Source organism: Bacillus rossius, chromosome 14 (assembly GCF_032445375.1).
Source record: "Bacillus rossius redtenbacheri isolate Brsri chromosome 14, Brsri_v3, whole genome shotgun sequence".
In the NCBI taxonomy this organism is placed as follows: domain Eukaryota; kingdom Metazoa; phylum Arthropoda; class Insecta; order Phasmatodea; family Bacillidae; genus Bacillus; species Bacillus rossius.
The window spans coordinates 8,744,176-8,768,261 of record NC_086341.1 but is presented as its reverse complement, the minus strand read 5'-3'; the positions used below and the strand labels follow the sequence as shown (position 1 = coordinate 8,768,261).

Here is a 24,086-nt window from a genome sequence, read left to right as displayed (position 1 = left end):
TTTCAAGGCCACTGAAAAACGGCCCGGGCCGAACCGTTGGCCTCGGCTCGTGACGTGTGAGTGCACAGCCACTACCTAAGTAGCTTAGAGCTCGTCACCGCGAGTAGGTGTCTGTCTGGTCTTTAGTGTCCGTCGCACAACCTTATCGTTTCCTCTGCTAACCTGTCCCGCTTGCGGAGACTGGACTGGAGAACGCATCTGATCTAGGGCAGAAGTAATCTGTGTCGGCTAACTGGTTGTTAATTAAAAATTTAATTCTAATAAGTAGGGACAAGATTATAAGGTGAATCCCGATAAAACACGGAATAACACGGAAATGCAAGTTAATTCAACATATAACACCTAGGGATGGGTCGGTACCGGTTCTCGGTTCCTACAGTTCTCAGCATTTTAACCGGCACCGAGAACCGCAGCTAAAATGTCGGTGCCGGTACCGGTACCGGCAGTATAGCAAAACCCTTTACGAAAATAGTCCTTCACTTAACTTAACTGCAGCATGAAATGGCTCAACTCACGTCCAATTCACATATGAATTATTTTTTTAGATTTCCGTGGAATAATATTCATCTCTAACTATAAAATAAATTACACGTGAAAATATTTAATGTTCTCGCCACATCTGTAAACAATGTATGTTTCACAATCAAAACATAACAGTTGAAGGTGCCATAGATCTAGTTCATAGATGTGTGCAACTCTGTAACGTGCCTCAGCAAAGATGTGAGAACAGAAAGACGCCATGTTTGTTTCAATTTGTTTTTAAAAATAGGCAGTTAATTGAGTCGTTGACACGTAAGTAAGGGTGACTGGTGTATTGCAAATTCCACAGAATATTTGTTTAATAGAATTAATGATTGATTAAAAAATTTCCGTAATAATTTTCGGCATTATAAAATTTTATGCATTTTTTTTGTGCAGTGCTTTGGAATGTAAGTTCACTGCATCTGCTGCCATCTAGTGTAATGGCTAGTAACTTTCTCTTTTAGACAAATGGGATTTTTTTGAAGGGGGAAGTTTATTTTTTTTTTATAGTATATAGTAAAGTGGTGTATGGATGTGTAGAAGTATTTTACCATTGGCTGGTCAAACAAAATGCTTGTTAATACTTGTAAAGTATAATTATTCTGGCCAAATAGAGCAAATTGTGTAAGAAATGGCATTAGAAATGTGGCAGTAATTTACTGTTGACTGTGCAAACAAACTGAATTCAATTTAGGCAATAAGTTTGATGGACAATTTAATATTTTAATTCTTTGAAAGTTCACCATCATTGTATTAATTTCCATTGTTGTAACATTTTCTTTTTATTCCTATGTTTTAAAAGAGGGTGTATGTAGATTTCTTGAAGTAATTACTAGATTAATATAGTAAATTTTAGTTTTATTAAGGTTGGTGTGTTTACTGTAGCTTGAAAACTATACTAAACCTTTTAATTTACTTTGATAGCCTCTTTAAAGACGGAAACATTATGCCAATGAATTTCTTTGTAAGTATACAATAAAAAACATTGAGGACAGATCAATACAAACAAATGATTATTTTCAGTGTAATAAACAGTAAATTGTTGAAGATGTAAGTCTGGACACATGCTTTTTAGTGCTTTTTTGTAGCCAAAACAATAAATATTTTATTACTTAAAACTCCTCATAAATAATGTGTGAATAATATTTATTTTATTTTTTTAAGTCAGAACCGAGGAACCAAGAACCGAGAACCAATTTTTAAGAACCGGTACCGAACCGAGAACCGATTTTTAAGAACCGGTACCGAACCGAGAAAAAACAGGAATTGACCCATCACTAATAACACCAAAATAAAATTAAGTAGCATTTAACCAAAAATTAATTAAAATCATAAATGTCCTTTAATGTTTGGAATTCCAAGGCGTGTCATTATTTCCGGACAAAAAAATTGTACCGCACAGCATTGATCAGAAAAATTATGTAATTTAATCTGTTTAATTGTGCATCTCTTATTGAATCACTTTCAAACCACAAATTCTCACTAATTCTTTTTATTAGACCAATTTTACACAGATTGTTTTATAGTAAAAATGAAACACATAAATTTTACCTCTATTTTGGTGGAGTGAGTATTAGTGAACAGCTCTTATAAAATATAAAAACAATAACACCAAAATCCTCGTGTTTTAAAAACCAAAATTTGACTGAAAATAAAACCATCAAATCTTGTCTCTACTAATAAAACATCCTTGTGCTGTACTAACTTGCATTATACTCACATGTTTTATTTGTGGGTGTTTTTGTGTGATTAAGCCTAAAACAATTAAAACTAATGGCATGTGACTATTGGCTTACGTAAGCCAAGTGATAGCAAGTGGCCGATCTAAGACTCAACAAACAATTAGGTGGGGGAAAGGGTTGGAATAGGAAAATGGTCTGAATGTATAGGTTTCGAGCAGCGTATTGCCTACTAGCATTATTTTTTTTTAGGCTTCACAGTTTATGTTAAATGTAAATAGTCGGAGACTATCCACTTAAATCATGCGGAAATCATCTCTGAAAAGGTTTCAGTGTTCTAATGTGAACTTAAAAATGGTAGACTTATTTTGTTTTATTTTTAATTTTGCATATCATGTAGAAAAAATGACCTTGTGAATTTGTGATATAACATGTTGTAAAGTTGTATGTTAAACGATCCTGAAAAGCCCAGAAATTGGTTCACCGGGTATTTGTTAACATCCCATTAATGCTTTGGTCATAATTATAAGTTTTTGTAGTTTTTGAATTACATTTACAGAATGGTTCCTATGTGGATGGACAAATTGTGAGAAGTGTTTCTTTGTAGGAAAATATTGGAAAGTGTGTGTGAATTGTGGCTGAACTCATTTCAAATGGCAGGATTGTGGAAGTGTACCACAAAATTATAAAAAAAATTTAATAAACAAAATTATTGTTAAATGTTTTCATGCATAGAGTTTCATTAGCAGTGAACAAGCAAAATCTTATCAATATTATCAGACCAAATAGTCAAGTGCAAGTTACAATTGCAGTATTTTTAAATTGATTTAAATTTTACGCATTTCTCTGTAATTTTCCGGGGTAATACACTTGCCTTAGGAATTTAATATTTCCAAAAGTCATTTCAAAATTTTTGCATATTCTCTAATGAAAAATTACAGTACTACCTCTAAGTAACCATTTTGGCCAAGAACCAACCTGAAATAAGTTTCAGTAAAACTCACTTAAGACTTTACCGCTTATTAAGTTCACAAAGTTATTCCAGAGATCACTTTCATATATCTCTTATGTTAATTTTTCCCATTAATGTTTGCATTAATAGATGCTTTCCGAATATAACGTTCAGCGTTTGTGGAAATAAATAAAATAATAATTATCTTTAAATTTAAACTCTTATGCATCATTAATTTTTAAAAATTTGTGTTTTTCCCAACCATAACAAAATAATTTGTACTGGACATGATCATCGAAACCTTTGCCACATTCACACGCTGTTACAATTTTATTTCTCGACCAATCATCTGCTTGCATTTGTATAGACTTGAAGGCTGTTTTATCTGCACGCTATTTCCCCCAATCTAGGCGTAACATCTGGCGAATGATAAACGCACAAGACTGTTGAAACCTGCACCACAGGCCACACACTGTTGTAATTTTCCAGACATTTGTTAAACAAAAATGCAATTTCTGAACATTGTGTTCATTACAAGTCAGTGCTATCACAGTTAAGTATTTTGTGTCTACAGCGGTTTAAAGTTGCTGTCCTTTTGTGTTTAAAAGTATTTTTAAATAAGCGTGTGCCAAGTTTTGTTAAGTTTGGCACATGTAATTTATTGTTAATGTTTGGGGTTCCAGTGGATAATGGATGCCTTAGTTTGCAACGGCCTCGGAATTTATGTTGGCATGAAGACGCTGCATTATTTTTCGATGAAGACATATCATTGGAGAGGGCTTTGGAGTATACCTACTTACAAGTAAGTTATCGTTGCAAATTGTAGCAATGAACCAGATGTTCCCGTATGATTACATAGCTTATTGTGAACCACAAAGAGAATTTATTTGTTCAGTTATGTTAAGGCAATACCTATGTAATTTTGTTTTGTAACACGAAGTTTATCTAAATACAATTAATCTATTTAAAATTTTTGATTTAATGAGAAAGCATGAAAACCATCTTACCAAGCTCTTTTACTTTTAAGTTGGAGTCACAATACGACAAATCCGATTATACGTCGTACATCGTTCAAGTACGACAGATTTAATAGCATAGGGTCACAATACCACGTCACATTAACACGACGAACTCTGTATGGCTGTCGGCAATTATTTCCATTCCAAATGCATCCATAAAATGCAGTATAGAATGCTAAAGCTTTACTACTTAGAGGTACATAATTTCCTTGGTCGTAACTTAAGCTCTAAAACCAAGATGTAAATAAATATTTTAGGAAAGAAGATAGTTTCAGATTCCAAAAAAAAAAAACTGGATAAACTGAGGTGCTACTTAGCAGACTCAACGTGATTGGCCAGACTATAATCCAATAATGGGTGCCCACAGAGAGACCATTCAAAGCTTAGCTGTGAATTGCTCTTGATACATACTGTGCCATAACACCATGCCATCAGTTGATAAAGGCCCATGCCCAGTCAGGCGTGTATCTGTGTTAGTGAGGCGGGATGATAAGTGTGAATCTCGCAAGTGTTTCTAGCGCGGTGTCTCCTCTGGACTGGCGCGCAATCTTCTCGTCGTGCGTAGAACAACTATGATATGTGAGCAGTAACCATAACATTGTATGGTGGAGACGTGAAGATAAAGTTGTAATGCAATGCATTTAATGCCTCTAATTTAGATTCAACACTTAGTCTTTATATATATATCCTTGGTGAGATCTAATTTTGAATATGGTTCTGTGATTTGGAAGAACATTAATAAATCAGATAGTGACAAATGGGATAAAATACAATTCAAACTGATTAAAATTATAAACCTAAAAAGTAACGTTAATCTAAATGTAGATTTACACTCCCTTCTTGGTTCCTTATTATTAAGAAGAGAAATATTAGATGCATTATTTGTAGACAATTGTTACAAAAATACACATAATTGTAATTATTTTCTTAACAATACTGGAATTAGAATACCTACTTTCAATAGTCGTAAGCAATCTTTAATTTGTACGTTAATTAAAGCAAATGATCTATTATTCAGAATCACAAAAAATTACAAAAAATATGCAAGGTTCTTTCCTGTATTAGATAGCAAAATAAAATTTAAAAAAATACAAATATTCCTAACTTAACTTTTTTTTTTGTGGTTAATAATCATTGTTTCAAGTTAGTTTTTTTTTTGTGTTATCTTATTTCCTGCATTATAAATTTTTAAAGAAATTATTTACTAATTATTGTTAAATGTTGCATGTTGTGTGTATTGTTTTTGTTTTGTTGTCTTGTATTTTGTATTGTTTTGTTCTGTCTGCATGTATCCGTGTTGTTTGTATCGTGCCTACCACCCAAGGCCATAAGCTGTAGGTAAGCATGCAACAAATATTAAATAAATAAATTAATAAATAAGTCCTTTGAGTGTTTTCAAGAATCTGCACCGGATGTTTCATGCATAAAACATATTCTGAAAAAAACACGCTCTGGCCATTTTAACTCTCCTGAACATACAGTTTAAAAACGAAGTACAGAAACAGAACTACTCCTACCGCCCTCAGCGCATTCCTGAACACTTTTCGTAATCAGGCCCGATTCTGATATCTTGAGAAGTTTTCAAATCGATAGGCATTTTCCGAAGCTCTACACACCAGGTAGATGGAGCCCTTAATTGCCCTTGAAGATGCCTGCGACATTGCTAGCTGAAACATCGGGCTTAATATTTCCTTCACCCAAAAACCAAAAAGTCGTTATCCAACACTTTTTTTTTAAATTTTTTTTTCTAGATGTGTTTTTACAGTTTTTGTAAATTGCTAAATTTGGTCAAGGAAGTGTAAGAAATTGTACTCAAAATTATTGTTCTGTTTCTTTGTTTTCTAGAGGAAAATTGCGAAGGTTAATGGCACAGTTTGGTCCCTACACATGGATTGATTTTGACTGGAAGTCGACATCGAGTCTCGGCCGGTGGCTAGCCACGCTCGGCATAAGTTTTGTGGTAAGTTCACTCGCGTCATCAGCTTTCAGGAAATTAGAAATATGATTCACAGTGCGTACTTTGCGAATATTTAAAATTATCGTTGTAATTTCTTGTGTTACTGTCTATTTTCTTACTTTCAATTTGTCCATTTTTAAAATTCTGTCATAAAGTAAATTTAGATGTATGTATTTGAATGCTTTTAGGATGTGACCAGTCACAATTGTGCACAGCTAAGACGAACATTCTTTGCTCGTACGGAAAACACTTGAAAATATTCCATCTGATGTTGCAGGTAGTTAGTTGGGTGTAAAAAGTATTCTGTCTATGATTGTTAAAATTTCTAGAAATTTTCTACTACTGGTCGTATATAGGTGAAAGAGTTGAAAATGAATTAGGGTGATTAATTCTTCTCCCGTCGCAAATTTACGTTTCCATTACAAGATGTGACTGAAAGAAACACTCGCTCACTTTTCTGGATCACTCCTTACAGTCTTGTGCCTTAACGAAAGACAAAAAGGACCTATGTCCTGGTGGTCTAACTGGTCACTGTGGAGGGGGAGGGGGATTAACTATTTCACCAATTTTTTTTTAATTTGTGTAAAATTAAATTGAAACTGTTATTATACAGTACACTCATAGTGGGTTAATTTTTTTAGCTTGTTGCGAACCTGATTGTGGCATTGGCCAGTTCGTTTGGATGCCACGAGGACTTACGAGGTCAAATCACTTGCCTCTCAGCAAGAGGAGCCAGGTCAAAACCAGAATCTTCGCAAGTTTTGAACATTGTGTACATTGTCGTGAGCCAAAGGGTTCACTTAACCAATACATGTTCCATTGGTTGTTCTGTTCACTTAGTTTTACCCCTCATTGTGTTTAATGGACCCGCCTAGCCAGGGGTTTATTTGTGCTACTGAGGCTGGATGGTAAGTGCGACGCTCGCGGGAGCTTCTAGCGCGGTGTTGCCACTTGAAGTGGCTGGGCCGCAAAATGGCGTGCAGAGCTACGGCTGTTAACGCACCGTTTACAAACCACTCAAGATTTACTAAAGCTGTCCCATTATTAGAATAGCATTTAAGAGCCACTGCACTTGTCTGTACAGTTTTCGGTCCTAGTTTTCATTTTTTAACATGTGTGTTTTTGGCCAGTGGAAAAGGATGGAAGAGGTTTCTAAAGGTATGAAAAATCCAACACACAGTATGTAAGTGGAATAGGTAAGTGCAGAGAGCTATTATCTTCAACATTCTACCATAAAACTATAGGACACTGCTGAAAGTCCCTCGGAGGTGTGTTACCGACGAGAAAACTGCATGCCAATTCGGTGCATGGTGCGTAGAGGTAAGGAGGCGTGTGATATGCCAGCCAGTGTCGCCCTTAGCACCCCCCCCCCCCCTGTTGCTTTTGGAGCGCTAGCACCGGACCCTTAAGTGCACGGCTATCGACTGCTGGCGTGCAAGCCTTCTCGTCGTGCGTAGGGCTACTGTGAGATGTGAGCGGTAACCGTGACATTTAATTAACGGCTGAGAAATGAAGTGAAGGTGTAATGCAAGTCCCCTGAGGTGTTTTCAAGAACTTGTACCCAGTGTTTCGTGTCTAAAAAATTATTCTGAAAACACAGTGTTTCAGCCACTTGGACTCTCCTAAAAGTACAGTTTAAAAATGAAATATGGAAACAGAACTGCCGTCTTAAATGCTTTTCGTAAACAAGACACCATAGTTTTCATATCTCATAGTTTTTTTCTGAATATCTACACATCGTATGTGTTCGTAATGGCCTCGACAGGACTTAAAGGCAGTAATTTATCGATTCATTCACGTGGTGGTTGTTTAAGAGCATTGTCTGGGAGGTGGTTGCCCGCTCGTCTGTTGCAGTTCCTGCTGGCGGAGCTGAACACGTTCTACCTGAAGTTCGTGATGTGGGTGCCCCCGGAGCACTGCCTCAACCTGGTGAGGCTGTTCCTGCTGCTGTCGTGGGGCGCCGTGTCCATGCGCGAGGTCTACCAGTACCTGGATGACCCGTGAGTGGCTGCCCTCCCCCGTCCCCCGTTGGCCATCTCTTACCCCCCCTCCCTTCCCTGTTGGCCATCTCTTCCCCCCTACCCTGTCACCCGTTGGCCGTCTCTTCCCCCCACCCGTCCCCCCCTTGGCCGTCTCTTCCCCCCACCCGTCCCCCCCTTGGCCGTCTCTTCCCCCCACCCGTCCCCCCGTTGGCCGTCTCTTCCCCCCTCCCCCGTTGGCCATCTCTTCCCCCCCTCCCCCGTTGGCCGTCTCTTCCCCCCGCCCAGGGGTGTTATCACCCCTCGACAGTGGCGGATCCAGAGGTTCACCTCGGTGGGGCACTCTAGGATTTCTGTGTAGCCAGAGAAAAAAAGTCTTAAAATTACAAAATTTTGTATTTAATCTACCCACACTACACATAACATCCAACCACCAGATTTTATGATTCCACGAGAAAACCATTAACTATATCAAAATATTTTATTGGTTTCAGAAACAATAATTTTTGTCGGCAATATTAATGTGGCAGACAACTGGTTTTTCGGGGGGGAGTGGGGGGGGGGGGGGCACTTGCCCCTGGTGCCCCCCCTTGGATCTGCCACTGCCCCTCGATACCATCTGTGCTCCCTTCTCATCTCATCATCGCCGGTCGTGTCTGGAGACCTTCATGTCGATGAAGTGTTTTAAGCCTGAATTCATTCATTCCTACATTGTCATTCTTTAATATACACATTCGTTCATATTCCGACTGTAGTTCTGAAAATGTAGTCCAGATTAGAAAATATTGAATCTGTTTTAGAAATAAACTATTTAAATCGATAATATAAAAAAAGAACTTGATTTTATATAGTACTCTCAGATCATGTGAAAGATACACAAACAAAACAATTTTTTTTGTTGGCAAGAGACAGTGCTTACCTTTGTCTTTAGCCATCCAAGTAATCATTGCATTGCTTTTATGTGTGTGGGATGAAACAAATTTTTTCTGTTAATATTTATGTACAGTTTTCTTGGCGCATGATGCAAACGTGCTTGTTTTTTGTAATCGTAAATTATGTCCGATGGACAAACTTCATGAAATTGTATACATAAGAAGCCGACAGTCACCGTAAATGTTTTTATTTTAATTATTTTTGCTTATTATATTCTTAACAAGTTTTGTTTTGCTTTGTATGTTTACGTAACATGTATGGTGTGAAATTCAGTACTGTTATAATTGTTTTATTATTTTCTTTTCAACAGAGACTGTACGAAGATAGGAAGACAGTCCTGGATAACACTGGCAATTGTTTCTACAGAGTTCCTAATTGTCGCAAAATTTGGGTGGGAGACGATCACAAAGCCAATACCAAGGTAGGTTTACACGTATATTAATTATGTTAGTGTGGAGCTTTTAAGAGTAAAAAATAAATAAATACTGCGAGTTAAATTTAGATGGTGAGATATCCCTTACTGTGAAATCAGAGTTATTCTGGTATGGCGGTCGGGGGGTGTGCGTTAAACACGGTCGACAGAACTCTAATGTTTTCTACTGGTTTTCTGTTTAGAATTCATTCACATACAACTCGTGGAACAGCACTGCAAAGCCACTAATTGCATGTTTCGAAGCTCTGACTCGCAACACAACTGCACTGGTAACCGCTAGACACTTTCTTCAGTACTTGGGTGAGGGTGGCGCAACTGAATAGGTGGAATATGGCCACTAAAAATACTGTGCAGTTGAGAAATGCCAACATCAAAAATTAATTTTAAATGTAAATTAACGTAGATACATAATGACTTAAATAAAAAAAAATAATTTTACAGACATTATTAGTTCAGATTTTATGGAATGGGGTGGTGTATTCAGTATAATTGTAGACTATTATACTTTGCGGAAAAAAATTTTTGACAATGATGAATTATTTTGGTAGCAATGAAATAAAGCATGGCTGCCATGTGCTTGTGTGTATTTTTTGCAACTGAAACTGAAGTTATGATTTTCAGCTGTCGTACTTTACGGCTGTGCAGTATTCAAGTTTTGAAACAATTGATAAACCACTTTAACATAGATTTTTTTGGTTGTTCTTTATTGGAAAATATACAATCTGAAACATCTATGGTGAATATTCCCAGCAATGAACAAAAAACATATCAAGGTAGCCAACATTTCATTTCAAAAAGTTTAAAGATTTTTAGGTTGTTGGGTTGCCGATAAATACCGCACAGGTCACAGATTTTGGAAGAAAATAAAGAGTGATAGTTATAGCATTGAGTTGCGACTCTTTATTGTCCTTGGTTTGTGGCCTGGGCCAGTGGAATCCTCCAGTCAGTCTCACTGGGACCACCCACTGGAGTGTGTACGTCCTTGGACAAAAGGCTACTCACATACTGACCTGGACACACACTCTCTCTCTCTTTCCCTCTCTTTTTCTCTTGTCCTCTCTCTTTCTCATTCCCTCTCTCTCTTTCCCTCTCTTTCCCTCTCTCTCTTTCCCTCTCTCTCTTTCCCTCTCTCTCTTTCCCTCCCTCTCTTTCCCTCTCTCTCTTTCCCTCCCTCTCTTTCCCTCCCTCTCTTTCCCTCCCTCTCTTTCCCTCTCTCTCTTTCCCTCTCTCTCTTTCCCTCTCTCTCTTTCCCTCTCTCTCTTTCCCTCTCTCTCTTTCCCTCTCTCTCTTTCCCTCTCTCTCTTTCCCTCTCTCTCTTTCCCTCTCTCTCTTTCCCTCTCTCTCTTTCCCTCTCTCTCTTTCCCTCTCTCTCTTTCCCTCTCTCTCTTTCCCTCTCTCTCTTTCCCTCTCTCTCTTTCCCTCTCTCTCTTTCCCTCTCTCTCTTTCCCTCTCTCTCTTTCCCTCTCTCTCTTTCCCTCTCTCTCTTTCCCTCTCTCTCTTTCCCTCTCTCTCTTTTCCTCTCTCTCTTTCCCTCTCTCTCTTTCCCTCTCTCTCTTATCCTCTCTCTCTTTTCCTCTCTCTCTTTTCCTCTCTCTCTTTTTCCCTGTCTCTCTTTCCCCCTCTCTCTTTCCTCCTCTCTCTTTCTCTCTCTCTCTTTTCCTCTCTCTCTTTTTCTCTCTCTCTTTCCCTCTCTTTCTCCCTCTCTCTTTCTCCCTCTCTCTTTCCCTCTCTTTCTCCCTCTCTCTTTCTCCCTCTCTCTTTCTCCCTCTCTCTTTCTCCCTCTCTCTTTCTCCCTCTCTCTCAATTTCCCTCTCTCTGTCTCTCTCATTCTTTCGTTCTCTCTCTTTCTCTTTGACCCACTGTACAGCACTCATCAAAACTGCACTCTGGCACCAAACATTTAGGCATTATAATTGCAAAAGTAAAGTTGAGTTGAATTTCTCTTGGCAGTAAAAGTCAAAATTAAAAAGCACAATAAAGTACTCTTTATATTAGAAATTACAATAAGTGTGGAAGTGTTTTTTCACTCGAAAGCTGATTCTGATTTAAAATACTGATAGGAACTTGCGAGTTCCAATTAAGTTTTATTCTTCGTTATTGCTGTAATGCAGAGGTATAGCCAACAATTAGTGGAAATAAGTTAAATTTTTACTGAATACACACAACTAAAATATTTAAATACAAAATGTTGTTTTATAACAGTTGACAAAAGGAAGAGAGCATTTATTGTCTTTGTGATGCTTTTAACATTCTTATTTTATTATTGCATTTTGTATGTTTTTTTTTTTTTTTGTTATTTTGTTGAATGCATATTTCTGTAAGTTATAAGTTAAGTTCTGGATTTAAAACTAATAAAACTCTCATTGGTTGGCAAAGGATTACTATCAAAATTTACAATTGAACTCTGTGGTAAATTTTCCAATTTTTATGTTAATAGATTCTGTGAAAACGTGTCAGTTCCAATCTACATCCCTTTTGTCTTGTCCTACTTTGATTGAAGTTAAACTATCTTGATGTAAAGTAAACGTTATTTTAAGTTCAAATATTTCTGGCTTGCAAGAAAGTAGACAAAAAAATGAGTGACTTAAATTGCAGCTATGTGACCACACTTGGCTTTTTTTTGAAATGAAACTTCTTTGGGTGCGATGAGGGTAAAATTTCAAGGACAAATTTTATTGGAACATTTCTGTTCTCCTCTTTGTCCGAAGAATCGTCCCCCACCCAAAAAAAAAAAAATAGAACCGAAAGAGATAGCTGGACAAAAGTATATGACAGAGTGTGCGTATTTGCTTTTTTCAGAAAACAGATGTAGGTATCCTATACAGTCAGTTGTGAGTGTCTTGAATTTTATATTTGCTACCAGCACGCTCACGTTCCTCCATTTCCATATAGATAGTGCTACCTGCTAAGAAATTCATATTTCGTTCAATTCATATTTCGTTCATAGATTTGGTGTGTTCCAAATGGCAGAATTGTTTGAAGAAACAGTAATGTGCACAGTTTTTCTTTATGGTATGAGTATTTCATAGGTGAATGATACAGCATTTATTTATTTAGGAAATTGTTTTCTTTCTCTCAGTCTCTGGTGTTTTACCTCTTACGATATATGTACAAGTTGTGGTTTGAACTGTCAAAGAAGTTTTACTTTATCCATACATACTGTGTTACGCGTGCTCTTTTTTTTTTGTATGTTTCATTTACTTTTAATTAATGTTTTTGATGTTGCTAGTGTTGTCCTCCATTTGCAACATCACATTTAACATTTCTTGCAGCCATATATTATTGTTCTGGCTCGTTGGACTGGCATCTGTCGTCCTGTGGACGGTTTGGAGGTTCTTCTTCCGCCAGAGCCAGCAGCGGTAAGTGCTTAATGTGTACTACTGGTTTTCTTTGTGTGTGTTTTTGTGTTTAAATCTTTATTTTTCTAAAGTTTTGTCACCGCTTTGACTATATCTGAAATGTTTAGGTTAACATTAATTTATTTTTTGACTGGGTACTTACGATTCTTGAGCTGTGGGTTTTTCTCAGGGTACTCCTGTTTCCCCATCCGTTCCTTCCATCAGCGCTCATTTCTGATCTTGATGTCGTCCAGACATTGAGCACTAATTTATTATTTGTTCTTTCCTTGGAATATCGTGTGCCTATTCTGCCTTGGCCATGATACCTTTTACAGGTTTATTTGTCTAAAATGCTGTATTATTTCTATCTTTTTTTCCCTTGTATGTCCACTCCTTAACGTAACAGCCTAATTCGTTCCAGGAATACTGGGCGCTAATCAAATACTTTTTATTTTTTTCTTAAGTGTGTGTGTTAATCAAAGTAATTTGTTCCCATATCAGGTAAGTGTGCCTGCTGACTACCATTTTGATCAAGACACCACTCCCATTAAAATTAATTTACAGTACTAATATATGTCTAAATACATTTAAAGGACATTTAATTGAATGTTGAATAACATTTTTAGATTAAGGAACTAAAATCAAATTTAAAAAAAAATTCACGTACTGCATTGTTAACATGATAGGGTTTGGGCTTAACATTCCTAAGTAGGTGCTAACAACATTTTTGAGTTACAAAATAATAATTTTATTAATATAGGAGATATATTTCAGTTGTAATAAGATTTTAAATGCATAAACTCAATAAATTTTTTTATTAGAAAAACTATTTAATTTGTTAACATAATTCCCGACTCTGTTGTTTACTAAATGCATATCTGCCATGATTTGCAACTAATGCATCCTAGTAGGCGCGAGGTAAACTATCCCTGACAGCTTCTGTCTTCTTTCTCCAGAGCTGCTGCTGACACGCAGGATGGCCTGATATAAACGTTGGCTGAACACACTGGAGAAAGATATTGTTTGCTGATTCGTCACATTATTAATTCAATCACTTTGTATTTAATACCTGCCATTGTGCGCGCACGGAAATGAAAATTCACATGAAAGAAAAAGCGGCACTACTTCGAATCGTGCTCTTAATATATTGGCGTGGTTACTTCAAAACCATGCAAATCGGTCAGCGTTACTTCGAGGTAAGGGCGGGTGTATTTTGAAGTCACATCACCAGGCTAGAAACTAGAAAGCCCAATGAAATCACTTGTTTATGACTCGAGACAATGACATGAGAGTTGCTTTGCATGATACCAGGTCTTTTTTTTTTTTTAAATATTCGGCTCTAGTTCACCATGCAACTGCATGTATTCCAGCAGTGCTCTCAATGGCAGGGTGTCCGCAGTTAGTATACTTTCGTACTAGATCTAGTACATTTTTCTTTAATATAATCATATTATAGTAGTAACTCCAATATGTTTTATTATTAAACGTAATTATTTTTTAAAAACTATGGAATGTGAGTGTGTGTGTGGTGTGATATTTAAGTTTGAGCATTGCAATGTCGTAATAACTTCCTAAATGGTTAAAAACCGTAACAAATTATAATTTAGTACTTTTTTTTCTTTCAAATCTAGTACTTTTTTCACGCTCAAGTTGGTAGGAAATATTTTTTTTTTTCCCTTGTGGACACCCTGCTCAGTGGCTGGGACTGTTATTTTTTTCTCCCCGCCGAGCTCTGGCCGCGAGTCTCGGGAGCCGCCGCGCGCCGCGTTGTTCGCAGGAGAGGGGCCCACGACGTCGACCAGCGCCGGCAGAGGTGGGCGCTCGTCCGATCGTGCGAGCTGGGGAGCATCGACCTCCCGTCCCCGCACGACTCCTAGGCACCGCGGCACGATCGTCCATAATCTCCGAGTCCAAAGACTGACGTGTGTTCGTCCTGCTTCTGTCCGGCTTGTTCTGTTGTTGTTTAGTGGCCCGTCTACATCTGGCGCTAGAGGCGTGTGAAGTGTGAGCTATCCGTTATTTTTTTTTTTCTTTTCTGATAGTTAATAAATTGCTGCCGGGACTGGCAGAGAGAAGCATTTTTTCGAGCATTCGGAGTGCGGTTGCTGGAAACGTCAGATTACAGTTAAATCTTTTTTATGTGGGGGATCCATGATAGATCCTCTCTTCCTCCTCTGTTTTTATATCGGTGGCTGTGTCTGTCTTTACAGAGAGGTTTGGAGTGACCACCAAAATAATAACGATGGCGCACGGCCGTTCAAGCAAATCACTACTAGCATATCATTTTGTCATGGCTGTAACTTTTGATGCAAACACTTAACCACATAATCAAAAATATCTATGTAAAATTTTTGTGTGCTTGATTGCTTGTTGTGGAATTTAATTATTCTGAGTTGTTGACGTGAATAATGTAGGGACTTTTTATTATCAAATTTAGCTCATACTCTGGTGAATACTTTATTTTTATAGTTAGGGGTTTGAAAAGTTAGCATCTTATTAATTTACTCTTTAAATTATTTTTTTGAATAATTAGTTTAAGATGTCATTCATTTGTAATTTTTCCTATATAAAAAAAACACACAACTGCTGTATATTTTCTTTGACAGTTTTCAAAATTGTTATAAAAAAAATGTAATTTTTCACTATTAGAAAGAAACAACTCTACTTACCAGAAATTAATTTAATATACAAATACAACGTATCCACCATGTTTGCCTCAGATTTTCTCATCTCGCGGACAAAAGATTTATGGTTCACTGATAAGATGTGAACAAAACGGGCTGCACTCTCTTGCACTTTGCCTTATCGGGAGTGCGAAGTAAAACACAATCATTTAGAACATACATGTTAAGTTAAAAGATGCTGATTTTGTAAAAAAAAAAATATATGTTGCTTTTTTCCAGCCCCTGGTTATAGTAAAGAGAGAGTGTGTATGTGAGTTGTGTGTGTGTGTTTATGTGCACGTGAGTGTTTGTGCATGACTGTGTGTGCGTGCACACATCTGTTTGTGCACGCACGTGCGCTAGCGTGTATGTATAGTAAAGTTATAGTAAAGCAAATAATATGGACTCTGTACACTGCCTGTTTAAAAACACTCAAAGAAGTTTTAACTCCCATCGGTGGTTATAAACACATAAAAACATATATTTCTGTGAATGTCCAGTTACCCCAGCCATTTATTTATTTGTAATGCAGGCTAAAACATCTTAATCATTTTATTATATGTATCAAAATCTATGTAGAACAAGCAGAGGACTCTGAGTAATTCTTTATATTTGCATTTAGGGTTATCTAAGCTGCAAGTCCATTACAAATTACAGTTAAGTAATGGGACTATAATTAAAGATAAATATTGTAGCAAATATGAGTGGAGCAATAAAATTATTAAATTATACTTTATTTTATTTTTTAAAATTTTCATTTTTTGGGTTTTTCTAAAGGCTCCAGAGAGTTAGTGAATTTTATTTAGTTCCACTGTGAAGCAATTTGTAGGCCCTGAATAAATAAATAGTATTTTAAAATTTCTAATATTTTCATTGCTCTTCCTTTTTTTTTTTCAATAACAAACTGAACATATTCATTCAGTAATTTTGTCATTTGTGCTAATGTTGACATCCATCGTATAAGTTAAGTGTGAAATTTAGAGGCTGGTGGCTAGGGAAATATTTTGAAAGTATACACCTAAATTGCCAAACAAAATCATAATGAAGTAATGATACTAACTTCAATTATAATCAAAAATACCTAGCATAAAATTGGCCTTTAAGTGTTTAGTTTATTTTAGTTCCTTATTGTTCTCATACAGTTGAATTTTTAGGTGTGTGTAGTCGTTAATGTGCAGGCACCGAGTATGATAAATAACGAAAAAAGGAAAATTAAAACACAGGATACTTGTAAATGATTGATCTCATTTCAATAGGCTAAAACATTTACATTAATGAAGTTAAAAATCTTTGTGTGAATTTGATTATACCTATGAGAATACCAAGTTTTTATTTATGTATCGCACATTTACTGTGTGCCCTCTGACAGACATGCTGCTAGACTGTACTCACTCGTCCCATTTCAGGTTTATTGCAGCTGCTGCTGTTGCAATTGGCAGTGCAGTTTGCCGACTGTTGTTGAATTTAGTCTCTGACAAACCCCAACAAGAAAAAAAGTTACATCATCAGTAGGAACAAGATTATATGGTGAAATGCTATAGGATAGAATCAAAATAACAACGAAAAGAATTTTGATACACCACGTATCACCAAAATGCAAGATGATACACCATAAATCATCGAAGTGAAACTGAATTCATGAATCAGCATTTTTCATTAAAACCGTAACTCATTCACAAAATTCTAAGAATTTTGACCTTGCATCTGTTATTAGTAACTCATTTTTACATTACGACCTTTGTACATTTTCCAAATACTTTCTGATTTATGTTTATTGTCCCACGTAGTTAGACAAGTGTATTACAAATCATTATATTGTAATTATTGCAAAAGTGCATCATACATCAATCAAGAAGTCATGGTTTTGTTGAAATAAGTACAATAAAACTTGTCAGATTTGTTTGATATTTTGCTATCTTTATATTGTTACGATTTACCGCGGGTTCATATAGGATAGCCCAATTAAAGATTTTATTACACTACACAGTTTTATTTATTGCCACTACTTATGTCACTTACAAAAATCTTCTAAAACGGCAAATAATTAATTACACTTAAAGAAAGGTCTGTTCCCCAGTCACTCGTCCCACACGCCTCGCTGGGCCGCACCTCAGGCGCAACTCTCGCCGCAGCACCCCTCGTGGGTCTCCGCCGCGGGACTCCGTCGCTGCACTCCGCCGCCGCGCTTTCCCTTCGCCAAGGATCCGCTCGACTCCTCGCTCGCAACTTCGCTCGGGACTCTATCGCCCGGAAATTCCGCCGCGGAAAAACTACTCCCGACTGAACACTCCGAACTGACTCCCTGCCCTGACGTCCTCGGGCATATATATAGGCCCCGGCGTAATTCCAGAACTCACGAGAGCGGCCGGGGCTAGTCGCGTCATTGCGAGCCGTCCCGACGGCAGAAATCTCTCGAAAACACGTGTCGGCGGCTCGCGTAAACTCCGCAGCTATCAGGTTTCGGATGTCAAACTAACAGGGCCGTGCGGGGGGAGATAAAGCGGCGACCCAGGTGCGCACTGCACATCTCATGTTACGGCGGCACGTGATGTCAGCCCAGCTAGCTCTGCACCTGCGCGTGATGTGGCCTTGCTCACGTTCGTTATATTATATAAACAAAATTTATAAAAAAATATAAACAATTACAACAAAATCTCTCTTTTTTTTTTCAACAATAAAATTGACCTAAAAATGAAACCATAAAATCTTGTCCCGGATAATAATCAGGTGAGCTTAGCTGCCATTGGTGCGATGCACGACTGCAAGTGTCCACGACGGCCGATCCATCGTTCAGGATGCTCATTGCTGTGGCGTCTCGCCCAGGCACAAACAACCAGTCTCTCCAAACTGCTGGTGCTGCCGTCGAACTGGCTCGCTCGTGTAGAATTGCTCTTTGTTGCTGTGTTACTGCCGTCTTGACGTACTGAACGCCTGCAGCAGTAGTTCCAGCACTGGGGCGACGCATGTTCCTATTGACAAGCTGGTGTTTTGATGTGTGGTTTCACGTGCGAGACGTGGATGCATCCTCGTTTGTATGAAAGTTATAGCCTTGTGAAATCAAATTAATCATTTAGATACACGTTAGTGTACTGACAGAAATTTTCAAGTATGAAGCAAAAATGATCAAAGCAATAACACTAACATTGTAACGTTACGGACTTACATGTAGAATTTTTAAATCAAGTATTCAACTTGCTTCATGGCATTTGTGCTCCGGTGTGCTGCTTCAAACGCACATGCATAATTCCTTTGTGTAGACGGGGCCACTAATTACATGTTCAATTGTGGTTTGTTGTTTATTGGAATATTTTTATTTATTTTGTTATTTTCTACGTTTAGTCGTGTACAGAAATGTGATACTTGCTCAACTCATAGATCAAAGTCTTTTTAAAAATATTTTTTTGCAGTTTTGACTTTTTCAGTAACATCTTAAGATGGTTTATGATCTGAATTTATCTTATATATATATATGTGTGTGTGTATATATATATATATATATATATATAATTTAAATCATTGTCTCTGGGGGGAAAAAAATGTGATTCTAGAAGTATTAAAAATTTGTATGAATTAATATGTTGCACAGTTTATCATTGTACATTTAAATGAAGATTTATACTTCAGCTTGTGGGTTTTAACATACACAGCTTAAATATTGTGCATTTAAGCTAATGGATTTGTGTATCTGGAAGTGTCTTGTGGAATTTCAAACATGTCTTTAGCAATACAGTGATGATATAGTGAAACTTATATGGTATTTGAAGCTCGAAAGCATGAATTCCATAATGTTGTAAGTAATTTTCATGTAGGAGACTGGCTCAAACTGATTCAAACTGAATCTAACCAGATACGAGCAAGAGAAATCTTCACTTTGAGCTAACACAAGATGATTTGGTCATTATTTCAACACACCACTGTCATTTTTTTTATTAAAAAACAATCCCTAGGCCACGAGCAAAAATAAAATTGACAGCAGAATTTTTATATTAAAAAAAAATTATATTTAAATGTGTATTTTTGAAGCATCATCCACCCGTAATGCAAAACATATAAAAACTTGTGCTAAACCGAATTGTAAGCTCTCTGATGAATGTGTGTTTATCAGATTGTAATTTAGTGCTGCAGGAAAACTTTAAAATATGCTTCGAATGTTAGTGTTTGCCTCCCGTTTTCCTTTTCCGTCTAACTTTGTGGTTGCAGAACAGCAGTGTTTGGTGTCCTCAGGTAGGTATGAGCTGCGATAACTTTTTTGTACCCTTGTGACATTACCCTGACAGGAATAAAGTGGGATTAATGTGAACCATCCACCATACATATCATTGTGTGTCTTTGAAAGCTTGTTTTTACTTTGCAGCCATAAACCACTTAGTTTCGCCACTAGTAGGTCTGTACGAACATTCAAATTTTTGAATAGTTTATTTATTGTATTCAATTTGACCCAGAATACTAACACTTCAAGATAAGGATCATTCTTTTGCTTACAAATATTTGACATAGCATAACTTGTAATTTGCCATGTAACAACGTTTTACTGTTGAGATGAAGTAATTTGTTCATAAATATATTTTTTTTAATGTTTTAATGGGACTTGGTTATAAAAACATGAACAATAAGCAACTTTTGAAACATGCAACAAGTAGTCAAAAGGTTTTTTTTTCCCACAACTGTCTCGAAAAAGTAACGGAAAAATCGTGTGAATGATTAAGAACATGGCATATCAGTAACACCGTGCGACACAGTAGCCGCTTACTGTATGCATCTATGACGAAACAGATGTTGCGGCTCTGAAAAAAAAAATGGTTTAGGATATCAGATTAAATTAGCAGAAATTGTGTTCGTAATATTGCTGAACTAAATTAACAGTTTACCTGGCTGCCGTTAACAATGAAAAAGTTTTGAATAAATAGGGTTAAAATTTGTAGATATGAGCTCAATCACTAATTTGGGGAAACAGAATTTTCAAAAATTTCACATGTTTTGTGAAATGTAAATGATTTCCTGGTAGTTTGCAGTACATGAAAATATTCGGGATCAATATGTAAAGAAGCAGCAGAATATTCTGGAAAATAAGGGGAATAGAAACTCAAATGAAATGTTGGCTGGTTAGGTTAAATTAGGTTAGCTGCATAACTAAAAACAATATTTTTTCTTTCATAATTCAATATTTTAACAAAACTATACATACAGTTATGTAGCTGACTTAACCTAACCAACCTTTTACTGTAGTATTATTTGTATAATCTCCCGGAAGCCACTTAAACATAACTTTTCTTTCGCTACGATTTTGTTACATGATGTGAAAAAATTTTCTAGTGGGTTTTGTAATCCTCATTCTTAATAATCGAATTCAAGAATAATTTGGTATTCGTATTTGATTGGAACTAAAATAAAACTGGTATTTGCACAGGGCTACTCACAAGTGATCGACTCTGAAATGTAAAGTGCTTGTATTTGCCTCCGCGTAATTAATTGCTTCATGTTAGTGAATAACTTTCAATGAATATATGTAATTAATATACATAGGTGTGAAGATTTTTAGACTACATATTCCTTAAAATTAAAACCTGTTGTTACATAGTGTTAAGGACATTTTTCACCAGTTAAAGAGTACTTCAGTATTATGTGTGTATTTTTCAGTATTATATAGCTGAGTGATTCAAGAATCTATGCAGGATAAGGAAAACTGTAAATATCAATCTTCTTTGAATCTAATAATTTTCTTATCTCTAATTTGTGCAGCTCAACACCACGCGGGCTGAACGTGATGTAAAATAAATTCAACTGATGAATTATGGTAAACTGCTTATTCTGGCACTTTGTATAAAGACTTTAGAGTAATACATTTCGGATTTGTCTCTCTTCTTACCACTGGTAAATTTTCCCTGCTAAATTTTCAGTAAAATTGTTAGTGTGTCTTTTGTATTTCTTGGTTAAAAATATTTATTTTTGAAAGGTGATATTTGCATTAAACTACCAAGTTTCACTATACATATTTAAATTTACATATGAAAGTGAGATTAATGATATTGTGTATTTGTTCATAGTTTATTTTCTATCAATGTATCATGTGTTTCAAACACCAGTTAAGACACTTTTTGCTATAGATTTTAACTGTTGTGTCTTGTTTGGTTGGTAGTGGACTTGTTAGTTACTTGTCTCTGTGCTCTGTATGTATGATGTGCTGCCTAATTTCATTTTTAGATAATCCACCAAGATAGTCAAGGGTTCGATCGAATCAGGACTTTTTTTGCAGATGGTAAACGTGACTGTCGTTGCAAGGAGCAGTTGAGTTTTCTCAAGGTGCTCTTGTTATCTGTCTCGTGTGCATTCCATTGCAGCTTCCATCACCACTTCACCCCTTGTACATCTGTAATTGTGTCAGTGTCGACATGATGTTCATCATTCATTCATCCATCAACTTATTATCTCAGTCATTGAGTAGTAATTGCTTTGAAAATGGATTAAAAGAAAAATATATATTTTGCTAGGAATATCAAGGAAACTGGTGTTGTAACAATTTAAGAGAGATCTGTGTATAGCAGAAATTAATGTCCACATAAAGCACTTTTTGTAGCATGAAGGTTGTGCTTTGTTTCTTCTGCATAGTTGATGAACTTGAATTAAAAAAAGAAAACACACATTTTCGTGATTTATAATTTTGCTGCTGAAACTCATTATACTGATAGTTCCATTATTAGTTGGGACAAGATTGTATGTATAGTTAATTGCAATAAAACCGAGAAAAAAAAACACTGAAAAGAATGTCAGTATGTACTTTATGTAACCCCGAAATGCAATTTAATTCACCATGAAGCACTGAAATGCAACTACAATCATAAAATTTTTCAAGATTTGTAAATTCACTGAATGTAATTTAGTTGGCATGTAATTAGTACCAATATGTGGTACCAAATATATTTAAAAAAATATTTTACGATTTTTTTGATCCTGCAACTGTTAGAAACTCATTTTAAACATTGGTACTTATTTCAAGCACAAAATTACTAGCCAATTTATTTTTTATTGTTTCAAGTAGTTAGACATGCTTATTACAAATTATTAATTATTATATTATAAAACTGTAATAAGTATCATTAAACATTTGTCATTTTTGTTCAATAAAGTGCTACCTTTATAAAAATAAAAAGCGTAAAAAAATTAAAATGACATTGAAATCACCTGTTTTTTAAAAAAAAATAGACCTAAAAATAAAGTCATAAAATCTTGTCTCTAATTATTAGGTAGTTTGAGATGCCTCCAGAAAATTGAAAGCATTTTTATTGGACTGGTGAAGTGGGGTTTTAGAATTTTGATGTTAATTTGTCATTTTTATAAAGTGCAATGCCAACTGGCGTTTCACTACATAAGCATGTAAGAATTACAGTATACATATTCCTGTAAATTGTGTCACCTGATGTAAGCTGCACAGGTAAGCGTCAGACAATTATTCATACTTAAAATTTCTTTGCTAAATACCTAAATGTGTGATTGTCTCTTACTAGAATTTTATTTTCTGTATGTCCTAGGTTTGAAAATGTAAAAAAAATTATGGAATGGCGTAAGGTCTTCTGTACGAATGGTATATCTATAAGTGCATTCCATGTAATCTGGACGTTTTTGAATCTCTGCTAAGAGTTTTCTGTCGGTTCGTAAATGTGTTAAAATACAAAACTGTATGTAGTGCAGTGTACTTACATGGGTGTGAGAGAGGCTGCGAATGAGTTTAATTTTGTGGGGTTTTTGGTAGGCAAGACAGTCTGAAAACAAGTGGCATGTGTTTGTATTCCCCGCTGAATGCCAGCTCACGACGGCGCCGCAGGGGGGGATGACTTCGGAGAATGCTGAAGAGGTCGGCCGAGGAGTCCTGCTGGGGGCTCCGATCGCTTGGAGCAGGCTCCGAGGGTTCCCTAGCCCCGATGTGGAGTCGACACAGCTCCGGAACTAGCCCGGACGGCTAGGAGAGGTTTGGATCGGCCTCCACCGGAACCACGGGTTCACCGGGTGTCTTGAGGGGTCCCAGCGTGATGTGGGAGATCGGGGCAGGCGCCAGCAGTGCTGATAGGACACAGCCAACTGTCAGGTCAGCTGAGCGAGGTACGGGGCTGAGGCAGTGACTATGCTGGGTTGGTGGCCCCAGCCGCTGGTCATCGCCGAAGCTATAATACCCTCCCGATCAAACAACAGGGAGCGATCCCTCGCAGTTCTGTTACTTTAAAAGCTCTAGGGCGAGCAGGCCCGTGGGAATATCAGCTTTGTATTTCAAATCGGATTGGAACACAAATATTCTCAAATTACCAAGATATTTCTTCTAAAAAATTTTTTTAATGACTTTTAAATTATTACTTTAACAAATACTTAAACTTGGGTTTGTTGAATTTCAGATATTTTGATATTGCTTGCGGTAAAGCTTCCGTGTGTTTGTGTGTGTATGTATATGATTTTCACAGTTTTCTTTTTCAGTGTGCATTCTTGACGGTGGTTGATCAGGTGAGTGTCGTGTCGTGTCGTGTCGTGTCGTGCTTGTAGGCGTGGCAGATGTTGGCTGCACAGTGTCGCTACCGTGTTAGCCTCACCGGTGTGTTCGCACTGCCGTGGGCGAAGCAGCACGCCA

The 24,086-nt window shown here is 36.7% G+C and overlaps 1 protein-coding gene across 2 annotated transcripts in view; it reads left to right on the top strand.

The window, feature by feature from the left end:
- The window catches only part of LOC134539106 (phosphatidylserine synthase 2-like), a 31,498-nt gene extending 12,603 nt beyond the window's left edge, over positions 1-18,895 (top strand). For both annotated transcript variants that reach the window (XM_063380839.1, XM_063380838.1), the window contains 6 exons: positions 3,837-3,955; positions 6,018-6,132; positions 7,984-8,129; positions 9,352-9,462; positions 12,747-12,833; positions 14,590-18,895. In XM_063380839.1, the coding sequence (XP_063236909.1) occupies positions 3,837-3,955; positions 6,018-6,132; positions 7,984-8,129; positions 9,352-9,462; positions 12,747-12,833; positions 14,590-14,689 (678 nt within the window). In that variant the 3' untranslated portion in view covers positions 14,690-18,895. The remainder of the gene's footprint in view (positions 1-3,836; positions 3,956-6,017; positions 6,133-7,983; positions 8,130-9,351; positions 9,463-12,746; positions 12,834-14,589) is intronic.
- The last annotated feature ends 5,191 nt before the right edge of the window (positions 18,896-24,086 follow it).